General features: G+C 52.6%; 4 protein-coding genes across 4 annotated transcripts; 1 reads left to right on the top strand and 3 right to left on the bottom strand.

The window, feature by feature from the left end:
• Positions 1 to 2578: 2578 nt before the first annotated feature.
• Positions 2579 to 4131, top strand: N7482_004606 (pyruvate dehydrogenase (acetyl-transferring) subunit E1 alpha; the record flags this gene model as incomplete). The annotated part of the gene is made up of 4 exons (XM_056686731.1): positions 2579 to 2609; positions 2789 to 2880; positions 2970 to 3103; positions 3171 to 4131. The coding sequence occupies 4 exons, from the start codon at positions 2579 to 2581 to the stop codon at positions 4129 to 4131; spliced, it is 1218 nt and encodes a 405-aa protein (XP_056545473.1).
• Positions 4132 to 4818: 687 nt separating this feature from the next.
• On the bottom strand, positions 4819 to 6036 carry N7482_004607 (uncharacterized protein; the record flags this gene model as incomplete). The annotated part of the gene is made up of 1 exon (XM_056686732.1): positions 4819 to 6036. One exon carries the CDS (start codon positions 6034 to 6036, stop codon positions 4819 to 4821), a length of 1218 nt encoding a protein of 405 aa, XP_056545474.1.
• A 1106-nt stretch (positions 6037 to 7142) lies between these two features.
• On the bottom strand, positions 7143 to 10170 carry N7482_004608 (ankyrin repeat domain-containing protein; the record flags this gene model as incomplete). Its single annotated transcript, XM_056686733.1, has 6 exons — positions 7143 to 7959; positions 8304 to 8753; positions 8805 to 9397; positions 9471 to 9639; positions 9702 to 9998; positions 10061 to 10170. 6 exons carry the CDS (start codon positions 10168 to 10170, stop codon positions 7143 to 7145), a joined length of 2436 nt encoding a protein of 811 aa, XP_056545475.1.
• Positions 10171 to 10815: 645 nt separating this feature from the next.
• Positions 10816 to 12251, bottom strand: N7482_004609 (mitochondrial 37S ribosomal protein uS4m; the record flags this gene model as incomplete). Its single annotated transcript, XM_056686734.1, has 3 exons — positions 10816 to 11661; positions 11725 to 12153; positions 12216 to 12251. The coding sequence occupies 3 exons, from the start codon at positions 12249 to 12251 to the stop codon at positions 10816 to 10818; spliced, it is 1311 nt and encodes a 436-aa protein (XP_056545476.1).
• Positions 12252 to 13099: the final 848 nt, after the last annotated feature.

Raw genomic sequence — 13099 nt, forward strand, 5'->3', positions numbered from 1 at the left:
ACCAGCGAACTCACAACCACGACCATCTCGGCTGTTTCGGCCGTTATCGGGCTACGCTTGCCAGGAAAACACGCCCGCAGTCTCTAGCTACATGACTAGCTGCCCGAGCTCTGTGGCCATCTCTCTCCTCCTCTTGCAATAAGGTTTGCGCGTGAAACGCCCTGCGCTGGCCTAGAGCTGGCCCTATTGGTGGCCGGCGGGCCTCGCCTGCGTGCTGCAAGAGCTGCCGAGTGGGCCTATGAGGACGGCAGGTGGCCGTTGAGAATCCCCTGGCGCGGTGACGGGAGGCCTGGTAACGATGCGATATGTCGAGGTGGATGGGATGACTGGGTTCCTTGTTTGAGCTGTGGGACACGTCGACTGGCAGGGTCCGTTGGATACTTCGGTGGCATGAGTCGGGGATAGGCTGCGAGCTGTCGTCACAGGGTAGGTTCCCTGTTTCAGAGACAGCTAACCAGCTTAGAGTTACCTGGTGGTGATGCGAGGTGATGTGCTGCCGTAGGTTTCGAGGTCCGTTATTGCCTTGCATATTCCGTAAGTATATCCGATCTGTGGACTAGCCGGGTGGAGTAGATGCCCGTTGTCCGATTATGGGGTAGCATTGCTTGCGAAACCGCCCAACGACATATCCTGCAGAACTCAAAATCCTTCGCTCTTTATTCCTAATGAGTTTTCAGATCCACCTCCGAGAAAAGCTGAATCTCGTTCTCAGAACATGAAAGGCTCTGGAGGAGACTGCCCAGACCGGCCTTGAAACACACTGCTCGCCATCAAGGTTCGGCAGTATCCACAGCATACATGTCGGCATCAGCTGCCATTCCCGGCCCTGGGAAAGCCCACTCCGGGCTTTCAAGCCTCTAAGAGCGGAGAAAATAGCCAGCCACCCCCGCTCTGCCCAGGCTCTGACTAGGTACAGAGTAGCCCTAGACTTGTAAAATAGGGATGGGTGGATCGGCAACCCACCGGCCCTACCAGTGTTTCAAGCCGGCCCGCTCTGAACACCGTTTTTCTGTGCGGCTCTTGCAGAGGAAACCATGTTTTAATTGTCATCTTGTTTTGTCAGTGGGGTTTCCGTTTCTGGAAAGTACGAAGTATGTACCCATACACACCCCCGTATATGAACAGGAAGCCTCGACTTAATACGTCAACACGCTGGGCTGGCTCCATCTCGCTTTGTCTCCGCAAGAACTAGGCTGTTGTACGCTCGGGACATTTCCTGCAGCCGGAGCCCATGCACTTTCCCTAATTCGTACAGCTGGGCGCTGTCTATGCTTTGAACCTAAGGAATTGAGACCTGTCTAATCGGCCGATAGCGGGGTCGACGCAAACAATGGACTTATCAATCGCTGTCACTACTTTAGAGTTGTGTTTGGTTGTGCAGTCTGCTCCGATGTATCGATTTTTGACATGTCTCATGTATCGCGAAGCTGATCGCGAACAGCACCCTGTGACATGAAATTTTTGTTGTTGACGGATTGGATACAGACCCGTGTTTGAGGGGGGGTGTGGGGTGTGGTGTTATACTCACGCAAAATTATCTCGACGTCTGGCTACTGGTTGGTCTCTGTTCAACTCAACGCCCGATCTACACTAGCGAGGTAGAAAGTACTTTGGGCTTAATCGATAGGGCAGCGGCCCCTCCGGCTCCGAGTCAGAGTGTTTTGTGCCCCTGCCCACGGGCGTGCATGGGCTGGCTTGAACTGGGTTATTTGGCTGTACCTCCCTGAGACTGGGATGAGGCACTGGTCCTATGAGTAGGTGTGTTGCAACTGGTTCTATGTACTTGACCTAGATAGGCGGAGCGAAGAGTGCGGGTTACGCGGGCTGTACTTTTGATAAGGGTATAAACACTACTGAAAACGAGGCTCAATGCCCCTTCATATTTTCCAACACGTTTGTCACGACTTTCTTATGCCTCGGAGATGATAAGGTGCGCCCTTTGCAATTCCAGGGCCATTTGTTGCTTACCATACTTTCGGTCGCGTTTGGTCCTAACCTTGCGGTATAGGTCTATTGCGCACCTATGTCTCATATTCAGAGGAACTTCTATTTTCAAGACTTGTGACGCTAGATGTGTGGACGGTATCATGATGAAACAGCTATCGCAGGTTGTTCAAAGAAAATCACTTTGTGCCCTTATTAGCCGGTGGTTCGTAAATACCTATATATGGATATCACCCCTGATATATACTAGGTAGGGTTGTATACTTGCACACAGGTTCCAATTACGTCACCAGCTGGGCAACTAGCAACCCTTTTGAGATCCTTTTAGAGTCATCATAACCATCGGAATATGGACCGATATGGATTCAAATACAACCGACGTCCATTTGAGCTCTTTCTATCCTCTCCGACGTTCAGTCGGTATAGGGGATTTGGGTTGAGTCGTGTTGGGACGGAGCGCGGCCCAATCACAGAACCGTCCGACTCGGTCTGGTCGGGGCGATCATCAATGTTCACCACGCCTCCCCGGTACTGATCGAAATGCCTGAAAATCTTCTACTGTTCTCCGGAGCACATTCCGAATCGATCCCACGAAGCAGTTTATCAGCTTAGCTTCACCAACAGCTCTACTGGAATGGATTCCGGTACTACAGGCAAGCTCCGCGGTTTGGCCTGTTTGCAGCGGTCACACCGGCCGCACCCGAAACGGGAGGCGCTTAAGTAATCGGGAAAGTTTGCGTTTCCCAACATCTGACGGAAAAGTGTCGCTATCTCCCTCCATTCCCCCCATCTTCAATTGGGCCTCCCGTCAGACATCATGCTCTTCCGTACTGCGGCCCGCCAGGCTGCGCCTCTGCGCCGTCAGGCTTTTGCCCCCTGACCCGTCGTTCCGTCACCACTGACGCCGCTTCCTCGCACGCCGAGAACATCCCGCAGGTTTGTTGAGACCCCGTTCGGAAAACTGGAAAAACGTCTTGCGAGCTCCGGAATGCCTCAATGCTGATACTGGCGACCATGCTGTATAGGAGGATGACAAGCCGTTCACCGTCCGCCTCTCCGACGAGAGCTTCGAGACCTACGAGCTCGACCCGCCTCCCTACACCCTGGAGACCACCAAGAAGGAGCTGAAGCAGATGTATTACGACATGGTCACCGTCCGGTATGTGCCTATGCTCTCCCCTACTGCCCTCAAAGCAGCTTCCTAACAGCTAGCTTTTCCGTTATAGCCGTATGGAGATGGCCGCCGATCGCCTCTACAAGGAGAAGAAGATCCGCGGTTTCTGCCATCTGTCGGTCGGCCAGGAAGCCGTCGCTGTTGGTATTGAGCACGCTATCAACCGTCAGGACAAGATCATCACCGCCTACCGCTGCCACGGTTTCGCTCTGATGCGCGGTGGTACCGTCAAGTCAATCATCGGTGAGCTGCTTGGCCGCCGGGAGGGTATTGCCTACGGCAAGGGTGGCTCCATGCACATGTTCGCCGAGAACTTCTACGGTGGCAACGGTATTGTCGGTGCCCAGGTGCCCGTCGGCGCCGGTCTGGCCTTCGCCCAGCAGTACAATGAGCAGCCCAACACCTCGATCGTCCTGTACGGTGACGGTGCCTCCAACCAGGGTCAGGTCTTCGAGGCCTTCAACATGGCCAAGCTGTGGAACCTGCCTGTCCTGTTCGGCTGTGAGAACAACAAGTACGGCATGGGTACCTCCGCCGCCCGCTCTTCCGCGCTCACCGAGTACTACAAGCGTGGCCAGTACATCCCCGGTCTGAAGGTCAACGGCATGGACGTCCTGGCCACCAAGGCCGCCGTCCAGTACAGCAAAGACTACGCTGTCTCCGGCAAGGGCCCTCTTGTCTTGGAGTACGTCACCTACCGCTACGGTGGTCACTCCATGTCCGACCCCGGCACCACCTACCGCAGCCGTGAGGAGATCCAGCGCATGCGCTCTACCCATGACCCCATCGCCGGCCTCAAGCAGAAGATGCTCGAGTGGGGCGTTACCTCCGAGGAGGAACTCAAGGGCCTCGACAAGGCTGCCCGCGCTCACGTCGACGCTGAGGTTGCCGAGGCCGAGCAGATGCCTGCCCCCGAAAACACCCCCCGCAACCTCTTCGAGGACATCTACGTCCGTGGCTCTGAGCCCCGCTGGATGCGTGGCCGTACCGTCGATGAGACCTTCTACTACTAGATGTGTTTCAGCGGTATGAGGGTTCCTTGAACGTGAAAATTTGAGCGCCTGGGAAAGTGCTTGAAAGAGAGCTTATCTGTTGTTTGGGTGTGGGGCCGGTGTTTTGTGTCCCATGGCGGGAGAAGATCCCCGAACAGTGCACCCTTGTCTGTGCCTATCTACCATATCTGTAATTTAGCCGATGAGTACTACCTCTTCCTTATGTTTCTAGTCCTTGATTTGCGGCCGTTTTAGAGTGGAGCAATCGCCATCAACTTTTGGTATACTCTTGTGGTTTGCACACGCACGATCTTCGTAGTAGCGGAGACAGGGTTTCTTCAACCCCAAGCTCCGATTGGGCATTGACTGTGCAGACCTTTCGTATTATACTACCTGCAGTGTCGGCCTTTCTTTCTCGCCACCTCTCCATTAAACCTTGATCAGTAGCCACACCTATTCGTCCAGCCCCGGTAGCCCAATCCCAGATGCTGAATAGACACATCCGAAGTGCCGTATGAGCAGATAAGGGGGCATTGAATTGGACCAGTAGTGTGGAATTAGCCAAGATGAAAACATTGATCACTAAAGTTTGCGTAGATTGGGTATCATATCAACATAAAGGTACAACAACAAGAAACAATATACCACGCCGGCTGGCCAAAGAAACAACGCTTGAGCGAAGGGGTAGTAAAATCAGTAAATCCCCCATCAGGCAGGCTCTTGCCTCAGCATTTCTAGAATCATGTCCTGTGTTCTCTGTACAGCATCCAGCTTCTCTTCTAGTGCAGCACGTTCTCGACGCAGCTCCTCTTTCATCTCCTGACGTAGCTCCTCCTTGATTCGCTCAATATCGATAAATGGCAGATGGCCTGAGGTAGATTGTTGTGATTCCTGGGAGAAAGCTTGGCTCTGGGCACTGGACTCGGAAGCTGCTTGGACCAGGGCTGAAATTACAGGCGAGGCCCGGGGGTCTGTGGCACCGCTGCCTGACGCTGCGTCGAGGTGTTTGTTCAGTTTACCTAGAGTTTCGAGGACAGCACTGAACATGCGGTTATTGGTTGATAGGTCTGCTGCTCCTCCTGATACTGGAGCAGATGGTTGAGGCTGCCGGCTGGCTTGGGCATGGCTGTTCGAAAACATAGTCTCGAATCCTGGAGGGAGTCTGACACCCCCGGTAGGTATTGATATAGAAGAAGATTCAAACGGAGGCGCCACTATAGCAGTAGCAGCAGCAGCAGCGCGGGACGGTGGTGGAGAGTGCGTAATTGGAACGAAGTCATTTCCAGACGTTGGGTCATCCTCGTGGAAGGAATGACTGGCCTCCATGCCAGTCTCATCTGGAGTGGCAGGTGACGCAAGGCCAAGATGTCCCAAGGCCGAGTCTGGTTGGGGTTGAGATCTCCACTGATCGCCTGGTTTACTTTGCGAGCGTCTGCGGTTCATCTCGTCCCGCTTGGCGATCCGCCGCGCCTCGGCCTCTTCCCAGCGTTGCCAAGTCGGGATCCAGATATCAAGGACTGCACACCATTGCGGATGCATCAAGTCCTGGACTGGGTTCGCCCCCGACAACTCTCGTTGACGCTGCCGCTGGTCGGCGAGGAACTTGACGCGCTGCTTGGTGACCGCCTCCACTTTTCGCCGCACCGAATGCCACGAATACGGACGACCGTGGGCGTGAGTGAATTCCGTCGCGACAGTCTTCCACCAATTGCAAATATCGCTGCGTTTCCCGAAGCTGTCCGCATGGCGATTACAGATCTCGAAGAGTGAGACCTCCTCCTTTGTTGTGAGCCGCTTCCCATGTTTCCGCGGCGTGTCCCCGTCCTGGTCAGCGTCGAGCTCGTGGGCGCGCTTCATGCCACGCACATTTGACGCGGAGAACACAAGTGCGCCCTCTTCGCCAGCTCGAGCAGTCCCCACCGGCATCGGCATGGAACACAGATCTCTCGCGGCGTTGGCGCCGTCTATTCTGCGATGAGGTTGCCGCAGTCACCGTCGCCCGACCCCTCACCGCCCTCGGATACGACATCTTCTCGCCGTCACTCCGAAAGACTACCAAATGAGACGAAGTCAACAAAGGGGAATCAACTAGTGAGCCAAGGGGAGATGAGAGAGGAATACATATGAGAAGAGCTGACGGTGGGTAGAATTGGGTCTCTCTGTGAGAAGTGATTGACTAGAAATAAATCCTCTTTGCAGGCCACCTTAGCTTCAATTCCTCCCAATCACTAAATATCCTTCAAAGCAATGGATGTCCCGAAAACAAGATCTTGACCAAGTGGGACAAGACCAGGAGGACCCAGATCAGTTACACCAAGACGTTTCCCTGCCAAGATCCCATTCATGGAGCTTCTCGAGTCCAACTGTCCCCTTTCGCTGGACAAAGTCTGCCCCTGGGCAGAACTTGCAGAAATCAAGCTGTCTACAATATACCAACTCCCTCCACTGTACACTCTTCATGGTGAACGAAGCACACACACCCCCCCTCCTCCCCCCCACCAAAGATAGGTGCTGGCCACAACTCTGAACTCGATTCGAGTTGCTCCTCTGTTTCTCTCAAACAGAGTCCTTATCTCATCATACTGCCGTTTTTGAGATTCAAGAATTGGCACAAACCCTCAGATGCCGGCATGAGATTCGTCAACGTACGGCAAGCCGAGCATTAGACGTACCATGCCACTCGGCCACCCACAGCGGTAAACCAAGGTGTTCTCCCGAATGGATCCGGTACATTAGGATCTACCCCTACTTCGAGCAGCACTGTGGCCACCGTCTCATGACCCTGCGCGCATGCCCAGAAGGCTCACAACCGATGGTTAATGGTTCTGGACCATGGATTGGTGGCTTCGAGCAAGCTCCATTATCCAGGAATAGCTTCACCACACTCTGCTGACTTTTCTATGCTGCGCGAGATAATGACGGGTGAAATTCTAGGCTCTCGGAATTGACATGTCTGACTCTTGCCCCTTATCCCTTATTCACAAGCAATTTGACCATGCGGGAACAGCCAAAACTCATCTGTGCAGTGATATTTAACGGTGCATGGCCGGAAAATTCTCCTTGGAATCAACGCTGGCTCCATTGTCCAATAGCAGTTGGATCACTGCTTCATGGTCACACATGGTGGCTAAGTTCAGTGGGGTCCCGCCATAATTACTTCGAGAATCAATGCTGGCTCCATTGTCCAATAGCAGTTGGACAACTGCTTCATGGCCACCCAAGGCGGCCCAGAGTAAAGGGGTCTCGTCATGACTACTTCGAGAATCAACGCTGGCTCCATTGTCCAACAGTAGTTGAACAACTGCTTCATGGCCACCCTGGGCGGCTGAGTGTAATGGGACCTCGCCATCCTTCTTTTGAGAATCAATGCTGGCTCCATTGTCCAATAGCAGTTGGACAACTGCTTCATGACCACCCAAGGCGGCTGAGTGTAATGGGGCTTCGCCATCCTTCTTTTGAGAATCAATGCTGGCTCCATTGTCCAATAGCAGTTGGACAACTGCTTCACAGCCCCACAAGGCGGCTAAGTGTAAAGGGGTCTCGCCAATGTTACTTTGGAAATCAACGCTGGCCCCATTGTTCAATAGCAGTTGGATCACTGCTTCATGGCCACCCCGGGCGGCTGAGTGCAACGGGGTTTCCCCGTTGTTCCTTTGAAAATCAACGCTGGCTCCATTGTCCAAAAGCAGTTGGACAGCTGCTTTATAGCCACCCCGGGCGGCTGAGTGCAAGGCAGTCCTGCCGAAGTCATCACAAGAACTAATGTTGGCGCCGTGATCTAACAGGAACTTTAGCGTCGCTTCCTGATTCCCTGCCACCGCCATAGGAAGGGTGTTCTTCCTTTGAAATCTGGAAGATCAATGTCACTGGGATCGTCATCAAGGAGACTTTCAATCAATCTTCGCAAGCCAAAATGACTAGCAAGATGAATTCCCCTTGTCCCAATATCGCCAAGGGGATGAATATCATCGTAGAGGGGTACGTCGGCCTCTCTGATGACAAAGCTAGTCATTTTGACCTTGTCCTGATTTTGAAGGAACTCGAGGGCCATAGAATGTCTCCCAGGATGCTCTCGATAATGATTTCCCCAACAATGAGCCGAGTAATTATAAAGTGGGAATTTGCCAGATAGCTCTTCACGTGCGCTGCTTACTGAAGAGGGAGTCATCTCAAAGCAATCATATGACACGTACGTGAGACAACTGTCGGTGATTATCTGATGGATCTGAGGGAACCACGATCCCATCGTTCCTTCAAAGTATTTCTGTGTAGTATAATGGACAAGCTTAACATGATTCGTTTCAGTGTCGACCACAACTAGACCACAACAATATGAAGTTATCTGTTTGATGTCGGTAATGTTTGTCTTATCAAATTCGGAGGACCCAATTTCGATAGCAAGGGCATGCTCGATCTTGTCAACAGTGAGCGGCTCTTTCGCGTTCATGATCCAACCTATCGTTTTCTTTGAGAGTTCAAGAGCATCTGCGCCTTGACTCTCCATCCTTGTCACCGTCTGGTCATAGGCATCTTGGTAAACATTGGGGCGGGAACCGCTGCGAAAATGCTCCAACATTGTTCGAACTCCCTTCTCATTTGGTTGATCTGTGAGCAGATTGATATAAAGACGGGCAAGGAGAAACCTGAGGATGAATTAAGATATGCTTGTAATGTAATCTGGAATGTATACTTACATTCCCCGAGCAGCATCTGTGATTTCGTCTTTGATGTCCTGCACAAGCCCTGGCCGGCGGCGAACAAAAGGACGAAGGTCATTGATGCGCACGTTAATATACTCTTGGATATCTTCCCGTGCAGCTTCTATCTCCATAGAAGCCCCGTTCTCGAAACAGGCTAAAACTTCTTGATCTAATCGAGATGTTGAAAGGAGGCTGACATTTGCCTGATCTGGTAGACTGACAATCTTGTGAAGGAATGAAAAGCGAGCGCCTTCTAGAGAATCAGATAACGGACATTCATCAAGCGCGTCCAGGATAATGAAAGTTCTGTTGTATTTCGAGATGGTGACTTGTAATGCTTCGAACACTTCATCCTTCGACGGGCGGCTATCTTGCTGTGTGAGCTTCTTGTATAGTGAGCTGACGTGCTCAGGTATCGATGGCTGTCGCTGTAGAAGCTGTCGAAGAATGGCAGAATAGATGCCAAGTAGTGTCTGCTCCTGGCGATAGTCGCAGAAGTAGTATGCTACCCCGACATTGTCTTGATTGGAAAAGGAGTGTTCCAGATGGTCGATGATGGTAGATGCAAGGACAGTTTTTGCCTGCGCCTGGAATGCCGGTACAGAGTAGAGTTTGCTTCTCGCGAGTCATCCAGTGCTGAAATTCCGCGGTTCCCAGCACCCATGTTCCTGTTCCCTCTTGGCGAGATTTCAAAACCTCGCTTTGTCTTGCTGCTGGGCTGCTTCGACTGATCCAGGATAGAACTTTTTCTCGTTCCCATTCGTCTTGCCTTTGGATAACGAAGTCCTGCTTTGCCTCGATGCCGCGCGTTCTTTCCACCATCAAGCTTCTATACCACAGGTTAGCAAGGAGCTGTGTAGGCACAATAGAAAGGATCTGCGTAGAGCATACTGATTGTTACAGCCTACTAAAAGATTGAACAGTGATATGTTAGACACGATGCGAGATCGAAAGTCTTTTATTTCCTTCTGATCCCATTTGATCCTCTTCCAGGCCCGCTGAGCTTTCTTGTTCCAGTCGGGGGTCGAATCATTCGCCAGCACTTCGAAATTGTCCAGCTTGATCCTGAGCTCTCCAAGAAGATCCTGGCAGTTGGTCAAGACCTTTTCCATATCTTTTGCTTGTTCCTCGAAATCATTTTCGTCCAGACACTCTATGCGATGTAATATGGTAGATAGGAGCTCGACTCTGCAGTTCGCTATCAACACCACTAACATCAATGAGACAACCGGCGAGTGACCCCGACTTACTCTTGGTAGATGGCCATGTACGCCTTTGGCGCCTGTGCAAAGCGGTCCTTCACGTCATTGGCTAGTTTGAGAACTGCTAGAAAGTCACCGACTCCAAAGCCAAAACTCATATTGCTATAGATAATATGCGGTTATTGAGCAGCGGAATGAGTTCAAAGGAGAGAATGGGAATTGAAGTGACGGGGCTGGTCGAGGTGAGGCTGATTGAGCTGCAGGAGGCTATGTTACCGCCCAACTGGGCGCTTAGCCAGTCACGTTGAAGCAACCCACCAAGCCTCATTAGCGATGCCCTGGCAAGCAAATAATTCTTATCAGGTGGCTGTCTTCGACCAGTTGCAGGCATTGAGGGAGATTTGGATTCGATTCTTCCTAAAAATGCTTGAAAAAGGGAACAGCGGTATCTCTTTCTGAGTATATGTAGTTCAGGTAGTTATTAGCAGTGACCTAAATTTTGAAGAATTATGCAAGCAACATCGATATATTCCATTTACAATTCATTTGTGGCTATGGTGATACACAGGGACACAGAAGTCCCGACAACAATAACGATAAAAATAAGGCACCAACACCATGGTCAACATGATCCCATCAAAGGGGTCCCCTTATGAGCACCAGAGGAAATATGCAATCAGAGGCGGGAGAAAAGACAGATCCAATAGAGGCCCAGTAATACAGTCGTAGGAAATGGGGGTAGACAATAATAAAGACACAGAAGAGCAGCAGGCAAGGGGAAGACTAGTCTCTAGTTTTTCCCTCTACCACCGTCTCTTCAGGTACCAGCCGTAGGCCGGTGTGCTGATCGACTCGCCGAAGGGAGTGGGCACCTCTGCGGAACCGGGACGCGCGACCGGGTGCCGCAGGTACACGGCGGCGCAGATGTTCTGGTTCACTTCGAGGTAGCGCGGGATGAAGGCGAAAGCTGACATGTAGTCGCGCGGCCGCCAGGGGGTGGCGTAGGGCTTGGAGTTGTCGATGGGGTTGTCGCGCATCTGGGTGAGCGCACGCTTGAGGATGTCGAATTCCTCGTCCGTCAGCTCGGAGGTGTCGACCTCGCCTCCCTCGGCGGCGGCCTGGAAGGCTTCGGAGAGCGCGCCGCTGGCGGTTTCCTCTGATTTCTTGGCAGCGGAAGGGGTGGTATCTTCCCCCTTGGGGTCCTTCTTGGACTCTTTGGCAGGCTTCTTCTCGGCCCGCTTGGCCTTGAGGAGCAAGGTCAACTCAGAGAACTGGGTCTCCAGACTGTCTGTCAGGACGGTGCTGGTGTCGGAGCGGGACAGCACACGGCGCACGGCCTTTTGGAAGCCGCGTAGTTCCTGCTTTCGCTTTGCGGGGAGGATCTCCTTATCCGTTGACATGATAGTCTTAGCTTGAGCCATCAACGCCTTGAGGCTGTCGCGGATACCCTCCTTCTCATCCTTCGGCTTCTCAACGGCCTCGGCCTCTTCACCCTCCGCTTCGCCCTCGGCGTCTTCGCTCTTCTGCTTAAGCTGACGGGTCTCGCGTCGCTCAAAGGCAGTCTTTGGGGCACCGGTAGCGTACATAACACGGTCCGGATCAACCTGGAAGAGGTCACCGGGGTTGAGGAGGTAGCTGGGATGTCTCATCTAGCGGGAAAATAATGTAAGTCCACTGCGAATCCCAATTTAGCCAGTTGAGCTCTGCCATACCTTCTGTCCATTGACAGTAACCGCGCCGTGAATAACAAATTGCCTCGCCTGCCGTGTACTGCTGGCGAACAAAGACCGGAAGATAGCAACGTCCAACCGGCGCTCTAGGGGAGCGAACGCCATCTGTGTGTAAGGAATAAGACGAGACCGTTGCGTGGGGCCGCCCTCTTTCAGTCCAGAGCCACGACCAGCAGACACCTTCGACCCATCATCTGCTGCCAGATCGGAGGTGTTCATGGGGATGACGCTGCGGATGCGGCGAGAGAACATGCGCTTCCACTGGCCCTCACGGACCTGCTCACCGTGGTAGGCGCGCGAGACTGCCTTAGCGCTCCATTTCTGCTGGAAAAATGTGCGGTTCGCAGTGGCTGGGTTGCGGAATCGTTGCAGGTTATACAGGTTGTATTTGCTCCATGATTGACGGATTTTCTGGAAGAGACAGTTAGATTTTGTGTGGCTGGGGCGGGGGCAGAGTATGCAATTGGACGTACCCCCTTAGATAAGGAGGTGCTGGCCCTGTTCCTCATGGTGGCGACTCCGTAGACACGACGCTGGGGAAGTGGTGGTTGCTGTTTCCTCGACGGGGCCCGCGTGGTGGATGCTCTTCTCCCAAAACTTCCGCAGTGCACGTGACTGGTATATTGGATTGTTGCCTTGTTGCCGTGTTGCCTGACTGCCCGACTAACCAGGCGACACTGAACTCTCATGTGATTGGCTGGCACCTGACTCGCTTGCCACTAGCGGGGGTCCGCGGGTATAAATACCCACCTTCCCCCGCGGCTCTTCCTCTTCTTTTTCTTTTCTTCTTCATACTTACCTTGTTTGGGTGGCTGCGATCATGAAGGCGGTCCACCACAGATTGGTCCCTGCATTGCACAGCGCGGCGGAACAGTCTGTTCAACGGCTTTCGGGTCATTGACAGGCGTATTCTTTGGCACCTTCCACCCTGTGGATCATCTTTTCATCAAGCCTCGAGTCAATGACTCGATCTTGGAGAAGAGAATCCTACCTATCCCCGATGTTATTATGTCCCCCTTGTGCCATAACGCGTCTCCCTGCTAGCTTGTGTCTAAGCGCACACTGCTGGAAGCCAGAGTCGCATGAAGGCATGTTTTACGGTGCTCTGAGAATATTACCTCGCTTTTCAGGTGTCCGTTTCTCACCCTTTCCCGGATGATCCCTATCGCCCTTGGACTAATATTGAAGCTCTTACTTTCCACGCCCTTGTTATTTGATTGCCTTATATTTAAGTAGATGTTGGTATCTCAGACTCGTAGAACTCGTAGAAGCAGATGCATGCAGCCTAACCAAGATCCTCAGCGCCATGTCAAATTTGCAAGCCCTTTTTTGTCCTTGTATAAACGCCATCCCTACC

Source organism: Penicillium canariense, assembly GCF_028826845.1.
Source record: "Penicillium canariense strain IBT 26290 chromosome Unknown utg000002l_segment0_segment0, whole genome shotgun sequence".
In the NCBI taxonomy this organism is placed as follows: Eukaryota; Fungi; Ascomycota; class Eurotiomycetes; order Eurotiales; family Aspergillaceae; genus Penicillium; species Penicillium canariense.